This window comes from Mesoplodon mirus (assembly GCF_964341445.2).
Source record: "Mesoplodon mirus genome assembly, chromosome: 15".
Taxonomy (NCBI): domain Eukaryota; kingdom Metazoa; phylum Chordata; class Mammalia; order Artiodactyla; family Ziphiidae; genus Mesoplodon; species Mesoplodon mirus.
The window spans coordinates 42,713,425-42,733,526 of record NC_138991.1 but is presented as its reverse complement, the minus strand read 5'-3'; the positions used below and the strand labels follow the sequence as shown (position 1 = coordinate 42,733,526).

Below are 20,102 nucleotides of genomic sequence, written 5' to 3'. Positions count from 1 at the left end.
TCCATCCCTTCCTTCCTTCCCTTCTTTCCTTCCCTCCCTTCCTTCCTTCCTTCCTTCCCTTCCTTCCTTCCTTCCTTCCCTTCCTTCATTCCCTTCCTTCCTTCTTTCCCTCCTTCTTTCCTTCCTTCCTTCCTTCCTTCCCTTCCTTCCTTCCCTTCCTTCCTTCCCTTCCTTCCTTCTTTCCCTCCTTCCTCCCTTCCTTCCTTCCCTTCCTTCCTTCTTTCCCTCCTTCCTTCCTCCCTTCCTTCCTTCCTTCCCTTCCTTCCTTCTTTCCCTCCTTCCTTCTTTCCTTCCCTTCCTTCCCTCCTCCCTTCCTTCCTTCTTTCCTTCCTTCCTTCCATTTTCACATTACAATTCCCTTATTCTTTCAGAGGAGGCACTGTCAAGTGATCATAGGTACCTGGAACTGCTCATAGCATTCCTAGTAAGGGCACATAATAAACAGATTAAGACACTGTTTGGCAGTTGATTTTTATATCCTTCCCGCATGCCATATTTCTTCTTTGGAAAACATTGCCTTCTCCCCACCTCAAAGATCTCCTCTAGTCCCCAAAGCCCCAGTCTGATCTCCCTCTCTTTTGAACACTACACTCAGCATCTGTCACCTCTTCTCTGGCCTCCTGTTGTGTCATGGTGATGTCATGCCAAATATCAGGTGAGTGGACTCATAGCAATCTGTGTCTACTTCTGTGGCTCCTTTGGTATTGAAGGTTCCTTGAGTGCAAGAACCATGTCTAATTCACCTGTAGTTCCCACCTTTCCTGACCCAGAACCTGTCCCATTATTGACAATCTATAATGTTTGTTGAATGGTTGTTCCAGTGTGAGTTGGATTTGACTCCTCAGCTAAGCTTTCTGTTCCTTGAAGCCAAGGATCTTGTCTTATCTTCCCCTTATATTCTAACTGCCCCTCCCTCATTACCCTACTTGCCAGTGTTTAGCACAGGTGCTGGGTGCAGGGTGGGTGCTAATACTCAGTGTCGATGAGTGCTCCTAATGAGGGGATTGGAGATGGATTAAGACATGGATGGGAAGAGAATATACTGTTTTGCTGCAGCTCCCCTTTGAGAAGAACTGTGGGCAAGATCACCTCTGTGAAGGGGACCTGAGTGTCAGCCTCAGCTTCTCAGGGTGAGTGAGCTCTATCTACTTTCATAGCCAGACACTCAAGCTTTTGGGTCTCCCATCCTCATAGGATAAGAAGTCCTTATGTTTCCCTTTGGCTCTCCTTCTAACAAAGAAATGCTTTTGATTGGAAGGTTATCAGCCTGTAGCTCGTGAGTTCCCACAGCCCTGCCCCTGCCCCTGATTCAATTCCAATCTACTTCCTTGAGTCTCTGTCCCACTCCTGTCCTTCCTCGTTCAGCCTGCAGACCCTGGTGGTGGGGAGCTCCCTGGAGCTCAATGTGACAGTGACCGTGTGGAATGAGGGTGAGGATTCCTATGGAACTGTGGTCAGCTTCTACTATCCAGCAGGGCTGTCCTATCGACGAGTGTTAAGAATCCAGGTAAACAGCTGCCTTGGGCCCTAGTGGCTGGGACCTTTCTCCTGCTCTGGGTCATAATAGATTCCTCTTAATTTCTTCTATAATGAAATATAAACACACACACACACAAGTGCATAAGGCACATGTATAGCTTAGTGACTAACTATTAAGCAAAAGTCTATGCAGTTAGCATCCAGGTCAAGAAATAAAGCACTGCTAGCACCTCCAGAAGCCCTTTCGCTATGTGCCTTTGCTCATCCTAATCTCACGCTCTTCCCAAAGGTAATCACTATTCTGACTTTGCAACGATCAGTTCCTTGTATTTCTTTATACTTTTACCACCCATAAATACACCTCTAGATAATACTGTTGGGTTTTGCCAATATTTGAACTTTATATGAATGGAGACATGTTGTATGCTCCTTTTTTCCCGCAAGTTTTAAATTATAGTTGATTTACAATCTTATATTAGTTTCAGGTGTACGACATAGGGATTCAATATTTTATACATTATACTCCATTTAAAATTATTATAAAATATCGGCTATATTCCCTGTGCTGTATAATATATCCTTGTATGTTATTTATTTTATACACAGTAGTTTGTACCTCTTAAACCACGACCTGTATCTTGCTCCTGCCCCCCTTCTTCTCCCCACTGGTAACCACTAGTTTATTCTCTAGATCTGTGAGTCTGTTTCTGTTTTGTTATATTCATTCATTTGTTTCATTTTTTAGATTCCAAATATAAGTGATAACAATGTTGTATGTTTTGTGTCTTTCTTCTTTTCTTCAATATTATGCTTGTGAAATTCATCCATGTTGTTGCTTGTGGCTATGGAATATTTTCACTGCTATTTAGAATCCCTTTGCATGACTAAATCACAATTTATTTACCCATTCGATGATCGATGGTCATTTGAGTTGTTTTGATTTTGGCCATGACTATTCTTGAACATGTATCCTGGTGCCCCTACACATAATATTTGGAAAGTATATACCACATGTGGAATTGTTGGATCATTGGCTGTGTGTATCTTCGATTTTACTAAGTAAAGCCAAACCATTTTCACCTATTTACACTTCCATCAGCAACGTATGAGAGTTCCTGTGGCTTTACATCTACCCCAACACTTGGCATTGTCAGACTTTTAAATTTTTGTTGATCTGGTGGGTGAGTAACGATATTTCTTGCAGTTTTAATTTGTATTTCTCTAATGAGGTTGAGCAACTCTTCATTTGGACTTCTTGGTTGTTTGGATTTCTTCTTTTAGGAAGTGCCTGTCCAACTCTTTTTCTTATTTTTCTACTGAGTTGTCCATTTTTTCTCATTGAGTTGTAAGATCTCTTTGCATATTCTGGTTACTCGTCCTCTTCCAGTTATATGTGTTCAAATATCTTTTCCATTCCTACTGCTTGTCTTTTCAGTCTCTTTATAGCATCTTTTAATAAATAGATGGTCTAAATTTGGTTGTGGTTGCTTTTTGTCAAAATTTTCCTTTGTATTTGTGTTTTATGTGTGTATCATGTTTAAGAAATATATCCCTACTCCAAGGTTATATATAAAGACATTCCCTTATATTATCTTCTAAAATATTTCTAATTTTGCCTTTTCACATTTGAGTCTTTAATTCAGTCAGGATTTATTCTAATGTATGGAGTGAGGTAGGGATCCAGTATTTGTTTATTTGTTTATTTTGTATGGGCCAATTTTCTCAGGACCATTTACTGAAAACTTGTCATTTCCCCTACTGCTTTGCAATGCCACCACTCTTATACATCAAGCCCATATATACATGTGGGTAAATTTTTAAAAATTCATTCTCCTCCTCTGGAAGCAACCCCATCAGCGTCCCTTGCACCTGGCATGTGAGGCAGTGCCCACTGGGAATGAGGGCCTGAGGAGCAGCAGCTGTAGCATCAACCACCCCATCTTCCAAGAGGGCACTAAGGTCAGAGCTTCCCCCAATCCTCATCACTCCTCTCCCTCGTCCTGGCCCATTTCCTTCCCTCACTCCACCATGGCCTTCCCTATCCCCAACCCTTCTTTCTTCCTCCCTCAGGCCACCTTCATAGTCACATTTGATGTCTCCTACAAGGCCACCCTGGGAGACAAGTTGCTTTTGAGGGCCAATGCAAGCAGGTGAGCCCTGGCCACATATGGCGTGTCCCTCCCTCTTCTTTTTCATGCCCCAGCCAGAAACTCCTCTCCTGGATTCCTTCCCAACCAGTCACCCCTCTCTTCCTCCAGTGAAAATAATAAGCCTACATCCAACAACACTACCTTCCAGCTGGAGCTCCCAGTGAAATATGCTGTCTACACAGTGATCAGCAGGTACTTAATCCCTGGCCCTCCCCTTGGACCTTCCTCCAAGCCTAGTACCTCCCCCTGCAGGCCAGCCTGCTCTTTTGAGGATGGGTATCTAAGCTAGCCACTCTGATTCCCCACATGGCGATTCTTGTGGCCAGCCATATATTTATACCATAGCACCATATCCCACAATTCTTGGTTCTTCTCTGACGAACTGACCTGCTGGTGGGACACACATACCTTGTCACCACTGTGTATCCTCTTCTCTCTCTCCAAGATACAGGCTTCCTTTAACATGAAGCCAATTCCAGCCTTTGTGCTAAACACGAATACGCTGAATTGAAGCTACTAGATTAAGACTGAGGCTTTTCTGAGCACTCTGAAGTGGGGAGCTTGTGCCCAACAGGATATGGTCTGTCACCACACAGAGTGAAGAGAAGGTCAGGTTTTCATAAAAGTCAGAGGAGAGCAGAGATGTGAGAAACTGTTGGGACGGTTTTTAAGAGCCCAGGGCTCAGCAGGCTACAGGAAAGGCAAGTGTAGGGCTGCTGCTCTGGGTTCTAAAGGTTGGGGAAGGGGCCAGGCTGGGAGCAGGACAAGGAGCCCCACCCACCTGGCTAAATTCCAGAGTCTTTAGAGTTGATCAAAAGCTTATAATATTGCCATGGGACAGAGTTTGCTGCTGCTGCTGCTGTGCTAATTTTTAGGGGAACTAGAGAGGGGGTTCAGGCAGTGTCATTGCCCTTCCAAATTCCATGTGTGAATTTCCCCTTCTATCCATGGGAAAACACTGAAATTTACAATAAGAGCTTACAGTCATACGACATGCCAGGCCTTGTTTTAAGCACTTTACAGGTATTTACATTTATTTAACCACTCTATTAGCTCTGTGATATTGTAAATTTATTTATTTATTTTTGGCTGTGTTGGGTCTTCGTTGCTGCACACGGGCTCCCTCTAGTTGCGGCGAGCGGGGGCTACTCTTTGTTGCAGAGCGCGGGCTTCTTATTGCGGTGGCTTCTAATGTTGCGGAGCACAGGGCCCAGGCACGCGGGCTTCAGTAGCTGTGGCACGTGGGCTCAGTAGTGGTGGCTCGCAGGCTCTAGAGCGCTGGCTCAGTAGTTGTGGTGCACGGGCTTAACTGCTCCGCGGCATGTGGGATCCTCCTGGACCAGGGCTCGAACCCGTGTCCCCTGCACTGGCAGGCGGATTCTTAACCACTGCACCACCAGGGAAGCCCCAATATAGTTATTGTTATACACCTTTTTGCCAACAAGGAAGTCCAGAGGTTTTTACCCCTGTCATTCAGCTGGTAAGTGGCAGAACAAGGAATCAAACCCAGGTGGTTTGGCTCCAGAGCTGTGCCCATGGCCATATACTACATGCTTCTCCAAGGATTGGAGAAGCTGAGTGATTTACTCAAATTTGAAAAGAGGTTTAGAACTGGAAGATTTTAAGGTGGGAAAACTGAAGCAGAGAGAGAAAGGGGTAGGATGGGGAGCAGCGAGGAAGGCTAGTATACTAAGTGGAAAAATAGATTTTAATATTCATGGCACTGTTACAAACCTCATCACAAGTCTGTTACAGGCATTATTGTTAGCATCTCCGTTTTCAAGAGGAAAGAACTACAGGGGCCCAGAGAGGTTAAGGAATTTGCCTTAAGTTACTCAGGTAGGAAGCGGTGGACCTGAGATGTGAACCCAGGTGGTCTGGCCTATATGCTTAATCACCAAGCTGACAATCACATTGGTGGGAAAACTGCGGGGCCCATGGAGTTTCTGTAGGGCTGGCCTGGCTTCTGTACACTAGTTACTGGTGAAACCTGCAGGTCCCTCTGCTTGTTTGCCTGATTCCACTGAGCCCTTAGATGTTAAACCCTGGGAAGACAGGGATTATGGCTTATTAACAGTTGAATCTCTAGAGTCAAGCACACAGCCTGGCAGATGATGAATGTTGACTAAAGGAGGCCATGGATGGATGGACGGATGGATGGATGGATGGAAAGAAAGCCACCTGCAGCCTGGGACATTTATGTCCACTCTGTGGGCTTGTGTCCACACACCATCTTTCCTCCCAATTACTTAACTGTCCCAGGAGAGCTGGATCTATTTTCTTCATTCCCATTATGGAAGGGCTTGCACCCCATCTCCAGGCCTTGGTTCCCTCAAGTCCCCTTAGGTTTATTTGCTCTGGCAGCTGCCTCTGCAAGCATTACGGGAGGCCAACCGTGTACCTAGTAGAGAAAGCAATGGGAACGGCTTTTTCCCATGGGAAATGTTCAGACATCATGAGAGGTCATGTTCAAGTTGGGACTTTAAGTGAAAATTTCCAGAAGGGGAGTGGGTAAGGACATTCCAAGCAGGAAAAAAAAGAGCTTGAGCAAAGTCATGGGGAGAGGAAAGGGCCGGGGTCTCAAGGGACAAGCTAGCAGTTCTGCGGGACGAGGGAAAAGGCCACGAAGGAGAGGAGCTGAAGCTGAGGCTGCAAAGTCACAGGGGGACCATCATCTCTCCCCTGGGTCATCTGCTGGGCCCAACAGAGGCCTCAGCAGCAGGCTGGTGTGCAACTGAGGATGGTCCCAGGTGTGTTTTTCACCAACAAGCCCTCTCTCTCTCCAGGCAGGAAGAATCCACCAAGTACTTCAAATTTTCAGCTTCTGACCAGAAGAGCAGAAAAGAAGCCGAGCATCGATATCGTGTGAGAGGCCAGGGAATATCCACGTCTGTCCCCCCAATGTGAACATAGGAAGCTGGTGGGCAAGGATGGAGAGGAGTCGAGGGCTGAAGCCAGGAAAGGGGGAGGGGGATTTGGGATGCTCCAGGGACCACAGTAATGTTTTGTCTCTATTTTCTGCAGGTGAATAACCTGAGTCAGAGAGATCTGGCCATCAGCATTCATTTCTGGGTCCCAGTCCTGCTGAAAGGTGTGGCTGTGTGGGACGTGGCTATGGTGGCCCCTTCACAGGTGCCTGCCTGCCTTCTGTCACTCTCCAGGGTCTGATCGCACAGTGCCTCACACCCTCTCACCAGTGGACTGTGGATCATTCTATGGCATTCCTCTCTCTTCCTAGAGTCTCCCCTGTGTGTCAGAGAGGGAACCTCCCCAGCAACCTGACTTCCAGACCCAGATTCCAAGCAGTCTCGTGCTGGTGAGAAAGATCCCATCACCATAGAACGAGCTAGGAGCTGGGGGATCCAGGGAAATGTACTGTTAGCTGTATCACCATGTTTACGTTCTGTGATTGTCCATCTATTCCCCACCCCAAATATGATAGATTTCATTTTCTCTTGTGGTTCCTCCTTAAGTGAAGACCCTCCTCAGTTTCATTCCTCTCCTGTCCCCAGGACTGCTCCATTGCTGACTGCCTGAGGTTCCGCTGTGACATCCCCTCCTTCCACGTCCAGGAGGAACTTGACTTTATTCTGAAGGGCAACCTCAGCTTTGGTTGGGCCAGCCAGGTGTGTCCCTTCCCAGACTCAGGTGGGGCCTGATGTGTCTGTGCTCACCTCAAGCCAGGGTGTTTCTCTAACCCCGAGCCCTCCCCAGAGCTAGTTCCCAGCCCTCCCCTTCTTTTTTGCAGACTTTGCAGAAGAAGACATTGGTCGTGAGTGTGGCTGAAATCATTTTCAACAGATCCGTGTATTCCCAGCTTCAAGGACAGGAGGCATTTTTGAGAGCCCAGGTAGTGACCATGTGGTAGGCAGTGACCAGGCTGATCAGAGGGCTCCTGATGCTAAATCTGTGATGCTGGGTGGGGGGCTTGCAAGCCTGGAGGGAGGAAGGATGGAGGTCCCTAGGCAGGCAACTGTTCCTAAGCCCATGAGTGCTTCTGTATCTCACCCCTTGGAGCAGAGCCTGATGAAGAAAGGGAGGGAGTTAAAGATTGGGAACCTGGGAGGAGTCTGGAACAGCAAGAGGCCTGATACTTTCTGATCCCCAAATCAGGTGGAGATGGTGCTAGAAGAGTATGAGGTCTATAACCCCATCCCCCTCATTGTGGGCAGCTCTGTGGGAGGACTGCTGCTGCTGGCTTTCATCACAGCTGCACTGTACAAGGTGAGTGCTTTCATCTCACTCTTGACACCACCAGCATCCAGCCCTGGCCCTCCCACAGACAGGATGGTATAGCAGGAAGAACTCAGACAGTGAAGTCAGGCAAGTCCGGGTACACATTTTGGCTCTTACTTGCTGTATAGTGTCAGGCAAGTTGCTCAACCTCTCTGAGGCTCTTTCATCATTTTCGAAATGAAATAATGCCTACATCATAGAGTGACTGAAATGAGACAAACATGAGGCCAGGGTATGCAGAATCTTTGCTTTTCTGCTATGGATGATGTGTACAGCTACTGAGCTGGGCACAGAGAAGACACTCAGTATGTGATATATGTTGTTCACATAAGTGTTCTGGCACACAAATACAAGTCAGTTTGGTTTCCTTCTTCTGTCTCAGCTTCTTCCTACTCCCAACTTCCTACCCTGCCCTCTGATCCAGATTTTCTGATTTATTTCCCCTCATAGTGTGGCTTCTTCAAACGTCAATACAAAGAAATGATGGGTGACAACACTGAAGACAGTGCCACATTCAATGGGGAGTATCTCAGCTGTGAGGCCCCCAATCAGCCTTTGTCCTAAGAATCCACTTTCCCATTTATCTCCACCCCCATGGGCTGACTTCCATGGGAATAACTTCCGTGTAGATCTGGACTGGCCTGAGCAACTTGCCAGGTGCTAAGTCATCTTCCCAAGGCATTGAAAGGTTTTTATATTTTTACATATCTACCAGAATTCTTCAGTGATGACCCACTTTTTACAGAAGCGGGCATGATGCCAGCATGAATTCTCATATGTATAATAACTGTCACATTAAATGAGGATGTTTATAACACAATTTCCTTGTATGAAAGAGCTCTAATCTAGGGACCTGAATGCTGTTCTAGTAAGGGGGGAGGGGTGGCTTGTGGGTACAGAAAATGTTCTCTCTTTCTCAGGTGACTGGGGCCTGTGAGCATCTTTTCTTAATGGTGCTGTGAGTAGTTTTAGGAGAGGAGGGCAAAATAAGCTCTCTCTCTCTCTCTCCCTGTGTGTGTGTGTGTGTGTGTGTGTGTGTGTGTGTGTGTGTGTGTTGGTCATGGGTTTCAGCTTAGGCATCAGGCTCCTTGGCAATGGCAAGTGAGCTGACTGTCCTAGGAGGTGAATGAAATGTCCAGAGCTTGTCTGAACCAACATCCCCTGTGAATGGGGTCCCCCAAAACTAGGAGAACCAGGCTTCCAGAAAGGGAGCATCTAATTTCCCCCAACTAATACAGAAGACCCATTAAAGGTGGTCATAGAGAATGACCAAAATATTCCAAATCCAGAATTAGGTCATGAAGATCTACACAGAGGGCTGTAGATCCTGTGTTTGAAATCACAATTGTCTCTAGACAGCGGGAAATCACAGAGGCCCTGAATGTGTGTCAGGAAAAGAGTGGTACCTCAGGATCTGCAGCCCTGAGTCTCCACCGGGCCTCCGACGAGCTGCCTGAATTTAAGTCACTTAATCTCTGAGAATCTCAAATTCCTCCTCTGGAGAAGGTGGAACCAAACTTAGATCTTGTTCCCAGAGTTACTGTGAGAAGTCAGTGAATGTTAAAGCCCTTTACAGCCTACAGCCCTAATTATTAATAGGTGAGAGGGGAGGGGCCCTCTCCTACCTGTCCATCGAGACTGTTCCCTCGAGTCCCTCCCAAGTCAAGGTCTCCGGAAGAGCACGTGGAGCGCCCACTGCACTTTGCGCGCGAGCCCAGCTCTAGCCATGGACGCCCCGCCCCTTGGTCCCCACGGAGCCCGCGGCCACACGCAGCTTCCACACTTTTATTGTGTCTGGGGGCATCGGCCAAGAACTCAAGGCTTTTCGTAGCCCGTGGGCAGAGGGTTGACCCGGGGATTGTGGAAAAGAGTGTGGTTGCCGTCTCCCCAGGAGTAGGGCTGTGGAGAGAGGGAGGGGGGAGTGAGGCGTCAGCCTGGGGGTCCCCCGCACCCCCTCGCTCGCGCCCGCGCGGGCCAGTGTACCTTGGTGCGGATCCGGAGGTGATGGTAGGGGATGAACTCTGGGCGCTCACGGTGGCCCGAGTGGAGCCAGGAGTTGAGGGTGCAGAGGGCCACGCTCGGGAGCGCCAGCGCGAAGGTCAGGAGGCGCCAGGTGCGGGCTGCAGCGGGGAAAGGCAGGGCTGAGAGAGAGACGGACTGGGCGGGAGGGGGCGGCGTCGCCAGGACCCTGGAACGTCCTAGAGGCAGGAGTGGGGGACAGATGGACAAGGTCAGGAAGCCGCAGGGTCAGGCCCTGGCTGCAACTCACCTCCTGTCCCTCCATGGTCTCCCTTGGCTGCACTGGCCAAGCCGCGACCCAAGGACCCCAGAGACAAAGCCATGTCGGTGAGAGAAGCTGGGGACAACGGCACCGTCCTTTCCTTCTCCTTCACTGAGGCCTCGGTTCTCCCCCCCTCTGTTCCCGCCAATCACCTGTTGAGTCTGTAATGTGGGTGGCTATTTTTAGGGGGTTTCTATATTTAAAACGAGGCCTGCCTGGCTGGAGGTCTTTCTCTCCAGACAGCTGCTGTACTGTGCCTCTTATTTTGGTAAGGGGACATTTAAAATACAATATGCCATTCTTTTTATAGTTGTGGGGCACTATTTTGTTCAATACTCTATTCCCAGTGGCTGGCACACAGTAGGCCTTTAATAAATATTTGTAGAATGAATTGTGTCCTTTTGAATCTCAGGTTTTTTCAGGTGTAAACTGTATAATAATTTGTACCTTAAATGATCTTTATGAAGTTTAGGTAAAGCAACAGAGGATTGTGCCAGCCTAGAGTCTGGCACGTAACAGGAGCTCAGTATGTGTATTGGTCACAGTTCTTTGCAAAGAGCAGAACTCCCTTTAACTAGCTTTAAAAAGATATGCAATTGTGAATCTTAGGTAGCTCGCAGGATCTCTGGTACCGCCAGAAACAAACCATTCTGTGGGCCAGCTGTGCAGAGACAGTTCACACTGCTGGACACTGAGTGCCAAAAACTTCATCAATGCTGCCATGGAAAGTGTCACCAAAATTTAATCAGTAGTCAATCTAAGAAAGACATAGGGACTTCCCTGGTGGTCCAGTGGGTAAGACTCCCCGCTCCCAATGCAGAGGGCCCAGGTTCGACCACTGGTCAGGGAACTAGATCCCGCATGCATGCTGCCACTGAGAGCCTGCATGCCACAACTAAGACCTGGAGCAGCCTAAATAAATAAATTAATAAATAGATTAATTAATTAATTTTTTAAAAAGGAAATGGAAAATATAATTGGAGGCAACCTGAGGGTTATAACCGGGGAGACAGTCTTTCAGAAAGCTCTGAGGATTGTTCCACCTGTTAGAGGTCGAGATACAGTTATGTAAGTTTTTGAGACAAAGGGTTATACATCAATGTAACCTACTGACAGTTTACATACTCCAACAAGGCATGTAGTGGGCTATTGTGACCCCTTACAGGATTGAGAAAGGAATGTTATCTCCAAGGAATTACCTTGCTGGCACCAGGAGGAAATTGCTTTTTTTTGGGGGGGTGGAGGGGAGCGAGTAGGCATTCCTGTGTCTTCTAAGGGTATCTAGTTAATGTATAAGGCAGATACACAATGCACACTAAAGGGGAGGGGGTAGTGGCTCAAAAGGGCAGAGAATTTTATGCTTAAAAATTTCCTTGTCCTGCCTTAAAAATTTTATTTCATCAAAAGCTAGATTCTTCCACCCTCATCCCCTCTTGAAAATGGATTCTTTATGAAACTTGCATCCTTCAGTCACTCTCTTCTCGATCAAAGCATCATGTGGGCACCAACTGGCAACACCTAGGTCATTGCCTGTGCCATAGCTTTGAGAAAGGCTGGGAAATCTACTTCAGGCTTCTGCCTTCAGGAGGTAGGAATTGTGTCTTGGAGAAAATGTAGGATGAGTATTCCAAAGATGCTGGACAGCCACAAACTTGACAAGTGTCTACTGCTAAGTATGTTATTTCAGTCTGAAAAATCAGACTACTTGGAGGAAAAAGAAGAAAGCATATGCAGGGCTGTGTGAACCCTAGAGGCTCTAGAAAACTGCAAGACAGGGCAGGGCTGACATCTGCCTTGTCCGTGGTTCTGTCCTCAACACCAGCACAGAACCTGGCATGAAGTGAGTGTTCTAAAAAGGTGTATTTAATGAATGTTTGGACCGTGTTACTTTGGATAACGCTATAGAAACACCTTTTCAGAACTACAGTCCAACAGGATGCCCCCAGCTTTGATCAAGAGCTGATGTACCTGATATGAATTTAATATATAAAAGAAAAATAAGTTTTATGTTTTGATACCTAATCTAAATATATGAAAGAAAAATGAGGAAGGTATATTTTCAAGAAGGGGCTCCATACCTGTTCCTCCTGATGGGTCTAAACTGGTTCTACATGTCTTTTTTCAGCTTTTTGTTTTGTTTTGTTTTTAGTAACCTTGTTGAACAGTTAAATGTTATATGGTGCTGCTAAATTATTCCCACGCCCTCACTGAGCTATAACAGAATTCTTCCTACAGTTGTTTTTTCCCAGTTGTATTTTGGAATTGCTGCTGAGAAGATGGGACCTTATTCCAGTTAAACTTACTTGGCTTCTTTGTCCACACACAGTCCCCTCAAACCCCCTCCCTACTGAATGATTATGGCTCTTGGAGAAAACAAAAATGAAGGGGGTATTTTTACCTGAAAAGGTTCTAGGTGCCCCTCTCTCCACTCACTTTTGCTGGTCATCACCAAACAATTCCTTGGGGATTCCCATCCCTTAGCCTCAGCTTGGAAGTTCCCACTAAGAGCTGGTACTTGGTCGATGGCCCGAGGGTTGCCAGCATCCTCTGCTGCTGTTGCCCTCTTGTGGCACACCTGCCCAAGTACCCCTCCTGCTGAAAATCTGATAAGCCCATATTGATAAATGTATACACTGGCATAACCACCAACACAATCAAGATAGAGAACATTTCCATCACCCCTCAAAGTTCTTTCAGGCCCCTGTGCAGTCGGCCACTCCCTCTCCCACCCAGCCCCAGATAATCACTGATATCTGCTTTCTGCCCCTATAAACTAGTTTTGCCTATTGTAAATTTTCATCTAAATGTAATTGCATATTATGTATTCTTTTGTGTCTGGCTTCTCTTGTCTAACATCATTTTGAGATTCAAAAGGAACAATTTCTCCTCTCTCCTGTCCCTCAAATCTCACAATTTACAGAAGGATTTAGGGAGGTAGTAGGCAAAGGTATGTTACTGAAATCCTTATATCCTTGGTATGGACAAGCATAATATTAAGTGATGTCTCAACATCAGTGATTAATAAATTATTTCCCTTGTGTTTTATAAAAATTATTTTAAAATTATTTGTTGGTCTTCCCAACAATGTGCTATTAGCGTAAAAAAAAATGTGGAGTTCGATGAGAACTCAAACAGCATAGAAGAGCCTCAGAGCATCCCGCATCCCGTTTCCAGGCTTGCTACCTAAGTCCTTTTTTTCTTTTTACTTATTATTCTTATCTTTTCATGTGTACACGTGTTCTCTTTTTATTTTTTATTTTTTTAATTTTTGGCTGTGAGGCTTGTGGGATCTTAATTCCCCAACCAGGGATTGAACGGGGTACCTTGGCAGTGAGAGCACGGAGTCCTAACCACCAGGGAATTCCCCTACCCAAGTCCTTGACTCCGCTGTTTCCCCCTAGCTCTGCACCTCCAACTGCACCTGTCTCTTCAGGCACCACATCCTTTTTGTTCTACTTCAGAAAGATTTCTCAACTCCATCCTCTCCTCTCTGTTGCCAGTTCTACTGCCTTAAGTGCAAATCCTTGTCATCATTTGCCTGGATTATTGCAAAAGACTCCTTATCAGCCTCCCCTGCTTCCAGTCCCTGCATTCTGGTTTATCATCCATATAATCCACCAGTGATAGTTCTCCCTTAAGCCCCAGACTCCAGCATTAAATCTGATGTCACTCCCCTGCTTCAAAGCACCTGTGCCTAAATGCCACCCACAACATGGCCTACAGAAGAGAGTTCAAATGCTTCAGCACGGACAGCAGAGCTTCTCAGCCTGGCTTTGCCCCACCTCTGCAGCTTTACTCGCCATGGCCTTTCACACCTCTGTGCTTTTGTACTTGTTTTACTTCCAACTGCCCAGAATACCCTTCCCGCTTTCCTGTCGCCTAAAGTTGTCCTACTTATCACGTGAGCCCCAGCTCCAATGAAAGCTTTCCCAAACTCTCCTATCACACTTGGTGTGGTGACTGCTGCAGCGGCATTGAGAACCATCACGAACGTCTGGTCACATGTCTGAATCCCCAGTAGACTGAGCTCCGTGAGAGCAGAGGCTCTGGCCTAGTGCCTGACACAGTAGGCACTCAATAAATGGCAACTGAATCAAGGAACCACTTCCGGCTGCTCAGGTTTGTTTATGCTAAGACTCAGATTCTTTTATCTTTGTTGCCCTCCCAAGTTACAATGTGGACACACTTGGAAAGTTAACCAAAGGGACCATGAAAGTGACCACACCCAATCTAAGTCTGCCCAGTCACTTTGCCTGCCAGTCAATGAGATCATGGTTATTTCTATAGCAATAACAGAGAAAAGCAACTAAACACAATGCTGTTTACTTGGGTCCAGTGCATTTCATCTACGCATCTGTACTAATGAGATTATCTGTTCTAAGAATTTCCGCACGTTGATTAAACCTCACGACAACTAACCAAGAGAGGGACTATCACCCCATTTTACAGATGAATAAACTGAGGCACCAAAGGGTCTTAACCTTGCCAGTGCTCATCCATACGATAAGTGGCAGAACCAGGACCCAAATGGTCTGGCTCAAGAGAGCTTCCTGCTAATTTCTCTGCTATAATGCTTATTTCATTAGGACAATTTTGAAAAAGAAACTACCTTTCCTCCATAATCCCACCGCTTCTAAGAATAATATCATCATGTTTGCATGTTTCTTCAGGCTTTGCCAACATGCCTACATATTCTGACTACTCTACAGTCATAGTTTAGCTACTGAACAAGAGAAAACTACTCCAAGCAAAAGATGAGTCTAGGGCCTCCCTGGTGGCGCAGTGGTTGGGAGTCCGCCTGCCGATGCAGGGGATGCGGGTTCGTGCCCCGGTCTGGGAGGATCCCATGTGCCGCGGAGCGGCTGGGCCCGTGAGCCATGGCCGCTGGGCCTGCGCGTCCGGAGCCTGTGCTCCGCAACGGGAGAGGCCACAGCAGTGAGAGGCCCGCGTACCGAAAAAAAAAAAAAAAAAAAAAAAAAAAAAAGATGAGTCTAATTTTGCTTTCCGAAAAGAATTTGTGCATTCTTTTTTTACTTGTGAACATTTTCTGGCTCGTTCATATTCTTTCATAAGGATATTTTAATGGCTACATCCAATTTTTATTTAAAATCCCACATTTTATTCATTTCTTTTATTATTGGAATGTCATTACTACAGAAAATGCTGTCATGAGCATGTTCAGGCCATGCACAGAGCTTATTTTTTTTGAATCTCTTGTGTAGAAATCATCCTCAGGAGTGCAGCTGATGCCCTATGTAAGAAAAGGCCTTTGGCCTTCATAAAGTAGATGCTCTTCTGAAAGTCTGAATGGCCACAGTTCAATTTGCTAGTGTCTGAGACTGAGCCAAGCCTGATGACCGTGGCCCATTCATGGTCTTGGGGGCCCTAGGAAAACCACAGCAGTTCTGGCAATGCTCTCTGAGTCAGCTGGGACACAGTCAGTGCAGTCAGCCCTTGTGACAATTGAAAGTGCCACAGGTTGCCAGAAACTTCGGCCTTGTTAGCCACCATAATCCATCACTCTCTCTGTGACTATCATAGCTCTCCCCTCCTACATTCACTGTCTAGCCTGGGCTTTCCTTACCTCTTCCTGGGATTATTGTGTTTCCTACTTGGCCTTTCTTCCAACTGCCTTACATAAGGCTGTCAGATACGTTTCTTACTGTAGGGCAGAGCTTCCTTTTTCCACAGCCTGGGACACATAGAAAATGTTAACAATGATTTGTGCAGCACACTGGGATGAAGGGTTGAGGCTACTCCCAGCTGGAGGTGCCTGGCCTAGTGCTTCTGGCCATCCCAGGCCCCACCCATCTGTCCTAGGGGTTAAAGCAGTGGTCTCAACCCTGGCTGCACACTAGAATTAACCAGAAGTTTTACAAAATTCTTTTGCCTAGGCTGTACCCCAGAGTAATAACAATAATGTACAGCCAAGGTTGAGAAACTTTGAACTAAAGGGATATCTCAGGTTATTCTCAGTAACCTCCACAGGTTACTCCTTCCTTCACTGCAGTGTTTCCCTTCTGAGCAATGGGTCCAGGGTATCAATAGACTAAGATCGAGTCCTGAACTTGGGTGTGTGCAGCTCTCAGTAGCTGGACTCAGTGTCACATGATGATAAAATTTAACTTAACCAAACCGTCTAAGCCTACATGATTGTGTCCGGGCTGGGGGTACACAGTGGCCTAGTGGAAAGCTGAGAAAGCTGAACCTGACAGAAGGCGGGTGCGCGGGGTGGGGTAGGGTGGTGAAGGCAGAACGCAGCGGACACCTTGGGAACAGTAGTAGAGGCCCGGATTTTAAGGCGGGAGAGGCTGTGGTTGCTTAAGGGAGTTAATAGAATAACTGGACTCCAAGAAGAGAATGGAGGGTGGAAAGCTGAAAAGGGCAGTGGAGGTGCTCGTCCCGCCCTTTCTACCCCGGATAACACCCGTGTGCTTTCGGGGCTCATGGGGCGCCGCATCAAAGGGGCTCGGCGGAGACGTGTGTTCAGAAACCCCAAGCTCTAGGTGGAGGCGGCGGGCCGGGCTGCTGCCCATCGCCAGCTCTTACCCACTGAGACCCCGCACCTGCGTGTCTCCTGCATGACACACCCGGGGTGCAGCCGAGACGGGGCCGGTCGCCCCCACTCTCCGGAGAGAGCCAGACCCCAGCTCCGGGAAGGCCATCCGTGGCGTGGCAGAGGGTCCAATCCCGAGAGGGCTGACCCCCGAAGGAAGGCTGAGAGAAAGCGGCAGCGGCGGCGCCTGGCTCCGCTGCGAGGGACGCAGCCAAGCCTCCACGGCTGGCAGCCTCCGCGGCGCCTTCTGGGAAATGTAGTCCCCGCAAGGGGCCGAGGCCCGAATGCGGAGGGTCCCGGGCATCCTTACTCAACTTCCGGCAGGGGGCGCTCCACGCCCCCGCCGCCCTGCTTGCTTCTCCTCCCCCAAACCCGCCCCACCTGTCCCCAGGCCCTCCCAAGATGGTCCCGAACAGGTCAGAGCAGTGAGCACACCATAAAGAGCCACCGAGGAACCACATCCCAGTCCCTAACTAGAATGTGAGAGGAAGTAGCCGGCTGGGGCGCCCGGGCGAGCGAGCCCTGGTGGAGGTGACCTGGCCTTACGTGGTGTGGTGGCACCTAAAACCTCTCGCTAAGGAAAGACCGAGAGTGAGGAGCTGGCCTCTGGCAGAGAATTTAAGGGAACGCCCCCAAACTCAGTAATCAAGAGGAGACATTGTAACGCGATATTTCAAAAAATCAAAATGAATGCAAAAAATTCATGATGAACAAAATATCAAAATATCGAAGATTTAAATAAAGACAAGCATCAACCCTGTATTTTCTCCACCCTGCCTCATTCACCTCACCCTAATCATGGCCCTGGTTCCAATAAAACTTTATTTACAAAAGCAGGTGGCTGGCACAGGTGGTAGCTTTCTGATTTAAAAGTATATATAGGGGGACTTCCCTGGTGGTCCAGTGGTAAAGAATCCACCTTGCAATGTAGGGGACAAGGGTTGGATCCCTGGTCAGGGAACTAAGATCCCGCATGCCGCGGGGCAACTAAGCTCACGTGCCTCAACTAGAGCCCGGGTGCAGCAACTACAGAGCCCATGCGCTCTAGAACCCGCGCAACACAACTACAGAAGACCTGTGCACTGCAACTAGAGAGAAGCCCGCGCACCGTAAGGAAAGATCCCGCATGCCTCAACAAAGATCCCACGTGCCACAACTAAGACCCAACGCAGCCAAAAATAAATCAAATTAAAGAAGTAAATAATAAATAAACCTTTTAAAAATATATATACGCATAGATGTATCATTTATCTTGATTGCGAGTATTTTCATGCTCCCTTAAATTTTGCACTAGAGGCTGGTGCCTCGCTCATCTAACCCTAGTGCCCCTCTGCCAAGTCCCCTCAGCTTTGGGAGCCACATATCTGCCCTGGCACCCAGAAGTGGACTACATCTGGAAAGGACCCTGATTTTGGTCTAAGTTCAGCCACCAGCTGCCTGAGTGACCTTGGGCCAGTCAGGCTCCACCTTGCCCTCTGTTGACCCCCAGAGCTGTGTCTTCCCAGAAGGGGCAACTTTTTCTTCACATGGTGTCATATAAGCTAGAGGAGACTTGGATCATAGCTGCAAACCGGGGATTAGGAAGCTGCTTCATTGCCTCTAACCTGCTTCTTGACACCCACAAGGCTGAAGATTAGACACTGCAACACTGCAACAGAAAACCCCCATGCCTCCTCTACCTTACTGGTCATCAGGAAAACAGCAGCAAGAAAGTGGCCCATTTCATTCACACCTTCTAAATCTCATGCAAGGACATCGGAAGAACCTAATATGCAAGGGAAGCTAAGAAACGTAGTGTTTAGTTTTCCAACAACTACAGTCCAGAGAGCCTCTTTAGAAGGAAGTGAGAATAGATTCTGGGTGTCAAATGACATCCCAAACTATGGGAAAGCCAAGTTTCAATGCAGGTATAAACCCGTGCTGGCAAACATGCACCCTACACATAGCAGAATCATAAACTCTTTGAGGGAAAGCTCTGCGAGGGGCCCTGAAAACCATCTTATCCTATCTGCTTATTTTACAGCTGAAGAAACTGAGGCCCAGAGAAAGGAAGTGATTGGGGAGTGGGGGTGGGCAAAGAGTGGTATGAAGACGCTGGCACGGGTGAGCTGGAAGAAGAACCTGCAGAAAACTTCTTGGTGCCCAAAGAGTTTCTAAATTTACAAAGATTGTACTGAGGTTTGAATGCATTGAGCCTAATTCAGATCCAGGAGGATGCTGGCCATTAAGAGATGTAAGCATTTTTCCAGGTCATGAAAAACAAAGAAATTGTCCTAAAATACTAAAGAATTTTTCTAGATTAAAAGAGACTAAAGAACCATGAAAACTAAATGCAATATGCGCATCTAGTTAGGATTATATCCTGGACCATAATTTTTTTCCTTATGCTATAAAGGCTATTAGTGGAATAATTGGTGAAACTGTAATAAAGTCTGTTCATTAGATGACAGTACTGGATCATTGATAATTTCCTTGTTTTTAGAAAATCCACATTAAAGTATTTAGAAAGAGAGAGAGAGAGATTGAGAGAGAGAGATGAGCATTTTGAACTGGCAGGAAATAAGAACAGAAGAAGAAATAACAGAAAGGGATCCTGAATCCCAGGGAAGAGAAGCTGCGAATCACCCAGGCAGTGTGATCAGAGCTTCCTCAAGGTGTTCTGCGCCTGCCCCATGTGGGATGCTGGGGACTCAACAGGGACAATGCAGAGTCCCTGTCCCCCTGGAATATGTCTAGGGAAGGGAGGGAGGGAGGGACTTTGGCTTGGGGCAGGGGGGATGCTGTTCCGGCATCCCCAGTGCACCTCTCAAAGCACCTGCCAGCCACTGTTGAGCTTCTGGGTGGGTGGGACTCCAGCTGCCAGCCCGTGGCTACACCCACTGCCCAGCACCAGCCTCTGTACCGCCCACCAGGCTCAGAGGAGGAACCAGGCTCCCAGGACTGGGTGAGATCAGACAGAACTGGATGGAGTCCAAGCTCATGTCCAGAAGCCAGGGCCAGCCCAGGGGAGACAGTATTACTGACGCCCCCTCCCTCCGAGCCCACCGGGGCCTTAGCGTTTATAGAGCACCTCCACACATGCTTGCTTCCCAAAATAGCCCTGCGAGGGGTGTCTGCCAGGGACTGTCTCCCTGAGGCTCACAGGGCCCAATACTCGGCCCTCTGACCAAGGCACACAGGGGTTTGCCTGGCCTTGCTGAACCCGTAAGCTCTGCCCCTACTCCCTGGCACATACGGAAAGGAGCTTCAGTATTAGAGGGTGATATCTGGGGTCAGGAAAGCAGGTCCGGTCTGTCAGCTGGGCTGGGGGCTGGGGAGGAAAATGGCTGGTGGGGGGCAGGAAGGGGTGAGGGAAAAGAGAAACTGCCTCCACTGCATGGGTCTTTCTCACCCATGAGAG

At 47.7% G+C, this 20,102-nt stretch overlaps 2 protein-coding genes across 9 annotated transcripts in view; one reads left to right on the top strand and one right to left on the bottom strand.

The window, feature by feature from the left end:
- LOC309816429 (integrin alpha-D-like) overlaps positions 1–8,685 on the top strand; it is a 29,052-nt gene extending 20,367 nt beyond the window's left edge. For 4 of the 6 annotated variants that reach the window (XM_082643907.1, XM_082643905.1, XM_082643908.1 and 1 more), the window contains 12 exons: positions 1,057–1,130; positions 1,366–1,507; positions 3,325–3,438; positions 3,550–3,629; positions 3,738–3,821; positions 6,416–6,494; positions 6,654–6,761; positions 6,868–6,945; positions 7,142–7,255; positions 7,378–7,479; positions 7,743–7,853; positions 8,316–8,685. In XM_082643907.1, the coding sequence (XP_082500033.1) occupies positions 1,057–1,130; positions 1,366–1,507; positions 3,325–3,438; positions 3,550–3,629; positions 3,738–3,821; positions 6,416–6,494; positions 6,654–6,761; positions 6,868–6,945; positions 7,142–7,255; positions 7,378–7,479; positions 7,743–7,853; positions 8,316–8,429 (1,200 nt within the window). In that variant the 3' untranslated portion in view covers positions 8,430–8,685. Of the gene's footprint in view, positions 1–1,056; positions 1,131–1,365; positions 1,508–3,324; positions 3,439–3,549; positions 3,630–3,737; positions 3,822–6,415; positions 6,495–6,653; positions 6,762–6,867; positions 6,946–7,141; positions 7,256–7,377; positions 7,480–7,742; positions 7,854–8,315 lie in introns of those variants that run through there. The other 2 variants (XM_082643909.1, XM_082643910.1) reach the window with 2 other exon arrangements.
- A 924-nt stretch (positions 8,686–9,609) lies between these two features.
- On the bottom strand, positions 9,610–16,937 carry COX6A2 (cytochrome c oxidase subunit 6A2). Of its 3 annotated transcripts, none has more exons than XM_082643916.1 (3): positions 16,696–16,937; positions 9,849–10,063; positions 9,610–9,764 (listed from the first exon to the last, which is right to left on the bottom strand). In XM_082643916.1, the coding sequence occupies exons 1-3, from the start codon at positions 16,727–16,729 to the stop codon at positions 9,681–9,683; spliced, it is 333 nt and encodes a 110-aa protein (XP_082500042.1). In that variant the 5' UTR covers positions 16,730–16,937; the 3' UTR covers positions 9,610–9,680. The 3 variants fall into 3 exon arrangements, with proteins under 3 accessions (XP_082500042.1, XP_082500043.1, XP_082500044.1); XM_082643917.1 differs by having other exon boundaries at positions 9,849–9,985; XM_082643918.1 differs by lacking the exon at positions 16,696–16,937 and adding an exon at positions 10,135–10,486 and having other exon boundaries at positions 9,849–9,985.
- Between the last annotated feature and the right edge of the window lie 3,165 nt (positions 16,938–20,102).

What these genes read in the sequence shown, in the direction of transcription:
- COX6A2 (XM_082643916.1), bottom strand. Translation starts at nt 16,729, where the DNA reads ATGCAGGAGACACGCAGGTGCGGGGTCTCAGTGG. An exon ending in CAGGTGCGGGGTCTCAGTGG is followed by an intron (nt 10,064 to 16,695) that starts GTAAGAGCTGGC and finishes TCCTGCCTCTAG; the next exon opens with GACGTTCCAGGGTCCTGGCG. An exon ending in ACCTCCGGATCCGCACCAAG is followed by an intron (nt 9,765 to 9,848) that starts GTACACTGGCCC and finishes CTCTCTCCACAG; the next exon opens with CCCTACTCCTGGGGAGACGG.